Here is a 6,000-nt window from a genome sequence, read left to right as displayed (position 1 = left end):
ACAGAGAGTGTGTTGTCATTATCAGTATGCAGAGTACAAGTACAGAGATAATGAAATACAGGTAGCATCTAACCAGAAGTGCGAGAAAATAGTGTTTTATATACATGTAAGTTCAGAGTAAGTGAAGCTATGATTTACATAATGTACAGTTAAGTTGCTATATACAATATTAATCAGAGTATGTACAGGATATAAATAGGAATGCAATGTAGGATTATATGTACATTATGAACAGCAGCAATGCAAGAACAGTGGTGATAAATAAAATAAATATTTTTAATGTATCCTATGCAAAGTATCAGTAGTGCAATAATATTTTTATAGAAATAGTTTACTGTGCTTTTTTACATTAACAACGTTACACAGTTTACAGTGTAATAGCTTGAACAATGTACAGTCAGTGCAAAATAGGAGTAGTGCAAATAAAGTACTGTGACCTGTGCAATAAGAGAGCAGGTGCAGGTTTGATTGGTGGTGTGAAGTTCAGAAGGGTCACCGCCTGGGGAAAGAAACTCTTCCTGAGCCTACTTGTGAGAGAGCCTAGGCTCATGTAATGCCTGCCGGATGGAAGGAGGCATCCTTGATGTTCCTTGCCCTGCCCAGGCAGCACTTGTGATAAAAGTTATCAATGGTAGTTAGCTTTGGGTGCATCTTGTGCACGTCTAAAGTCCCACCCCTAAACAACGGCATTGTTAATATCGTTTATCAGTTTGAGCCCGATTGAGAAGCAGAGGGTATTATTGAAGAGGATCATACAGGCCCTGTGCAAGCACAGCTTTAAATGGTAGGCCTATGTTTTTTGTTGTCTCATACTTTTAGATAATCTGTTATTTGTAAATGCTACTGCTTATGTTAGCTTTTAATATACGGTTTTATCATGATTAAAGTTTTAATATGGTATGGCAACTGCATGCCCATCAATGTTTAACGCTTCTCATGGCTATGTGAAAATAAGTGTATAATTGTAACAGTTAATTTTTGGAGCTGTGCTGAATTTATCTATTAGCAATTCAGGGTGTACAATAATGTATACTTAGGTATGTTGAACATAAGCATGTGGTAATTATTAACCAAAGCTATGAAACTGTTCAGTTATTATTTGTGCATGGCCAAACAGAAGAAAAAAAATCATACTGTGGACAAAGGTTAACTTAAAACTTAACTAAAAACTGTGGCACATTTGAAATAATAAAGCCTGTAAAATTCAGAGTAATTGAGTCTGCATGCCCTCAGACACTGTTGTTTGGATCAACTGTGGGAGCGGTAACGACCTAACAAGATGGGAGTGGCCACAAACCTGTCAGACCTGTTCCTGATACATGACTCAAGCAGGATTCTCCCATGCATTAGTCCTTTGTTTAACCTGTATTTGTCAAGTTGAATGAGGATGGCGGAAACACCGAACCCGGCCACTACCTCCTTTCCAGCACCGACTATTTCCCTACCCCTTGGAATGGAAATATTCAGGACATATTCAGGGGCCCTGATTTGTTTGGAAATTGTAAGTGTTATTGTTTATAACTTTTTCAAGGCTTTATGGGTTAAATCTCTAATTCACAAAGATGTATCATTTGTTGGATTATGGCAGTACAGTAGCCTAAACCTTGATTTCATGTGTAAGTCATAATTATAAGGCTACAAGTATATGATTTATACTTAATACTCTGAAAGCATATAGTAGTTTTAAGTTTATTATGCTCGTACACACTAATCATAACACATTTTGAAGTCTTTGAATTAAGAAAACCTGTCTTAACTGTCAGCAAACTGTGGTGTTTTTAATGGGTTGCAGGTTGCATTAGGACAAGTAAACAATGATTTTATCCCATGATAATATTGAACATATCTAGTAATTGTTCATCTTTGAGTCTTACTTATTTTTAATATGCTATATAAAATGCAGTGGCTTCATATATATACACTATTTTTCAATCAGGTGTTTGGAGGGTTGGTGTGGATATTAGTAGCGTCAACGAATGTGTCCGTGCCATTGTTGCAAGGATGGGTGATGTTTGTCTCAGTAACCATGTTCATCTGTTCATCTCTATACCTTGCCCTGTTTCTGCTGGGCCTGGCTGACAAGATTAACACTGATTGGAATTTCATGGTGAGTGTATATGGCTTAACAAATGCACATTGCAAAGAATAATTTTAACACATAACACATTCATAGAGTGGACACTTTAGTGTAGATTATTGAACGCTAACTGCCAGGGCAGTCTTCCAAGAACAGTTTAGGGTTAAGCACCTGGCTCAAGGTCACAGGGTTGGTAAAACAGGAAATACCAGTGCATGCAATACAATTCTGAAAGTTAAATTTTTAGATAGGTTGGAGGATTTGCATTTGTTCGAGATCATTTTATATCCCATGAGTTCATTATTATTAAAATTAACAGATCTTTATTTTTGTAATATGAAGGTCACTTTAATCCATATTCAAAACTATACCTTTTACTATGCCTGTATTGTTTATTTTTTCTTTTCTTTTTTTAAATTGCATTTATGTACATAATGTATTCTTATAGATCCTGATTCTGTCCAAGATCAAGAAAATATGAAAATCCATTTTGAATCCATTACATGAATTGCAATGTCTAACATATTAGCCAAACTTATTAGAACACCAGTATTTTCACCATCTAAAAATGGTTTTAAGTTATTTCTATCTTTGGCTGTGGTTTGTAAGTAGAAAATATCAGTTTACATTTCCAAACATTCATTTTGCATTGTAATGATCCAGTAAGATTTTTGTTTGCACAAGGAGTCTGACAGCAGCCACACAGAAATCTGATTTCATCATCATCCAGTCTGTCTGGAATGACATGAAGAAACAAATACACGAAAGAAAGAATACACGTCACTCCTCTGTTTATCAATTTGCACTGGCTTCCAATAGCTGCTCGCATAAAATTCAAGGCATTGATGTTTGCCTACAAAACTACCACTGGCTCTGCACCCATTTACCTAAATTTGTTACTTCAGACTTATGTGCCCTCTAGTAACTTGCGTTTTGCAAATGAACGTTGCTTGATTGTGCCATCCCAAAGAAGCACAAAGTCACTTTTACGGACTTTTAAATTAAATGTTCCCTCCTGGGGGAATTACCTCCCCAACTCAATCAGAGCAGCTGAGTCCTTAGCCATCTTCAAGAATCGGCTTAAAACCCATCTCTTCCATCTTTATTTGACCCTCTAACTTTAACACTCACTATTCTAATTCTATTCTTAAAAAAAAATCTAACTACCTTTCTAATCTTTTTGTATTCTATTTTCTTTTCATTTATTATGCAATTGTGAATGAGTGTGTGTGTGTGTGTGTGTAAAGACCTCTAAAACTAGCTTGCTCTATTCTTTTTTTATTCCGTTTTCTTTTTATTTATTATATTATTTACAACCCGAATTCCGGAAAAGTTGGGACGTTTTTTAAATTTTAATAAAATGAAAACTAAAGGAATTTCAAATCACATGAGCCAGTATTTTATTCACAATAGAACATAGATAACGTAGCAAATGCTTAAACTGAGAAATTTTACACTTTTATCCACTTAATTAGCTCATTTAAAATTTAATGCCTGCTACAGGTCTCAAAAAAGTTGGCACGGGCAACAAATGGCTAAAAAAGCAAGCAGTTTTGAAAAGATTCAGCTGGGAGAACATCTAGTGATTAATTAAGTTAATTGATATCAGGTCTGTAACATGATTAGCTATAAAAGCTTTGTCTTAGAGAAGCAGAGTCTCTCAGAAGTAAAGATGGGCAGAGGCTCTCCAATCTGTGAAAGACTGCGTAAAAAAATTGTGGAAAACTTTAAAAACAATGTTCCTCAATGTCAAATTGCAAAGGCTTTGCAAATCTCATCATCTACAGTGCATAGCATCATCAAAGATTCAGAGAAACTGGAGAAATCTCTGTGCGTAAGGGACAAGGCCGGAGACCTTTATTGGATGCCCGTGGTCTTCGGGCTCTCAGACGACACTGCATCACTCATCGGCATGATTGTGTCAATGACATTACTAAATGGGCCCAGGAATACTTTCAGAAACCACTGTCGGTAAACACAATCCGCCGTGCCATCAGCAGATGCCAACTAAAGCTATATCATGCAAAAAGGAAGCCATATGTGAACATGGTCCAGAAGCGCCGTCGTGTCCTGTGGGCCAAGGCTCATTTAAAATTGTGAATTTCAAAGTGGAATAGTGTTTTATGGTCAGACGAGTCCAAATTTGACATTCTTGTTGGAAATCACGGACGCCGTGTCCTCCGGGCTAAAGAGGAGGGAGACCTTCCAGCATGTTATCAGCGTTCAGTTCAAAAGCCAGCATCTCTGATGGTATGGGGGTGCATAAGTGCATACGGTATGGGCAGCTTGCATGTTTTGGAAGGCTCTGTGAATGCTGAAAGGTATATAAAGGTTTTAGAGCAACATATGCTTCCCTCCAAACAACGTCTATTTCAGGGAAGGCCTTGTTTATTTCAGCAGGACAATGCAAAACCACATACTGCAGCTATAACAACAGCATGGCTTCGTCGTAGAAGAGTCCGGGTGCTAACCTGGCCTGCCTGCAGTCCAGATCTTTCACCTATAGAGAACATTTGGCGCATCATTAAACGAAAAATACGTCAAAGACGACCACGAACTCTTCAGCAGCTGGAAATCTATGTAAGGCAAGAATGGGACCAAATTCCAACAGCAAAACTCCAGCAACTCATAGCCTCAATGCCCAGATGTCTTGAAAAGGAGATGCTACACCATGGTAAACATGCCCCGTCCCAACTATTTTGAGACCTGTAGCAGAAATCAAAATTGAAATGAGCTCATTTTGTGCATAAAATTGTAAACTTTCTCAGTTTAAACATTTGCTATGTTATCTATGTTCTATTGTGAATAAAATATTGGCTCATGTGATTTGAAAGTCTTTTAGTTTTCATTTTATTAAAATTTAAAAAACGTCCCAACTTTTCCGGAATTCGGGTTGTAAAAGCCCATGCTACATGTACTGTGTTAACCTAACTGAGACTTGTTATAGCACTTATATATCATTGCTCTTTTTGTTGTTTTTGATTGCTCTGATTTGGATAAAAGCGTCTGCTAAATGAATAAATGTAAATGTAAGAAACAGAACAAACTGATACTGGCTAAATCCAGAAGAAATGTGGCAATGTATCCAAGATGCTTCAAGAAACCACCTGCAAAGCTACCTGAAACCTATGCACAAGCTGCTCGCTGTCACAAAAGATGGTCAAGTCAAATGTTGGATTTAATTTAGTTAATATAAGTTAACTGACAAAGAAAATATGACATTATTTCATACAACATCCTCATTTTACAGCATTTTTACACAAATTCCTAAAACTTTTGACAGTACTGTAGCTTGCAGGTTGGTCTCTTTAAGCATCTTGGGTGACGTTGCCACAGTTCTTCTGGATTTAGTCAAGTCAAGTCATCTTTATTTATATAGCGCTTTAAACAAAATACATTGCGTCAAAGCAACTGAACAACATTCATTAGGAAAACATAATGCAAAAATGTCAATAATGCAAAATGACAGTTAAAGGCAGTTCATCATTGAATTCAGTGATGTCATCTCTGTTCAGTTTAAATAGTGTCTGTGCATTTATTTGCAATCAAGTCAATGATATCACTGTAGATGAAGTGACCTCAACTAAGTAAGCCAGGGGCGACAGCGGCAAGGAACCGAAACTCCATCGGTGACAGAATGGAGAAAAAAAACCTTGGGAGAAACCAGGCTCAGTTGGGGGGCCAGTTCTCCTCTGACCAGACGAAACCAGTAGTTCAATTCCAGGCTGCAGCAAAGTCAGATTGTGCAGAAGAATCATCTGTTTCCTGTGGTCTTGTCCTGGTGGTCATCTGAGACAAGGTCTTTACAGGGGATCTGTATCTGGGGCTCTAGTTGTCCTGGTCTCCGCTGTCTTTCAGGGATGTAGAAGTCCTTTCTGGTTGCTGATCCACCATCTGGTCTGGATACGTACTAGATCCGGGTG

The 6,000-nt window shown here is 37.5% G+C and overlaps 1 protein-coding gene across 1 annotated transcript in view; it reads left to right on the top strand.

Annotated features, from left to right (window-relative positions):
• Positions 1-1,331: 1,331 nt before the first annotated feature.
• mal2 (mal, T cell differentiation protein 2) overlaps positions 1,332-6,000 on the top strand; it is a 44,963-nt gene continuing 40,294 nt past the window's right edge. Inside the window, exons 1-2 of the mRNA XM_059567338.1 lie at positions 1,332-1,501; positions 1,937-2,107. Coding sequence (XP_059423321.1) covers positions 1,382-1,501; positions 1,937-2,107 — 291 coding nt within the window. The 5' untranslated portion in view covers positions 1,332-1,381. The remainder of the gene's footprint in view (positions 1,502-1,936; positions 2,108-6,000) is intronic.

Source organism: Carassius carassius, chromosome 15 (genome assembly GCF_963082965.1).
Source record: "Carassius carassius chromosome 15, fCarCar2.1, whole genome shotgun sequence".
NCBI lineage: Eukaryota > Metazoa > Chordata > Actinopteri > Cypriniformes > Cyprinidae > Carassius > Carassius carassius.
Note: the sequence above shows the minus strand (reverse complement) of the source record. Positions and strands in the feature narration are given on the sequence as shown.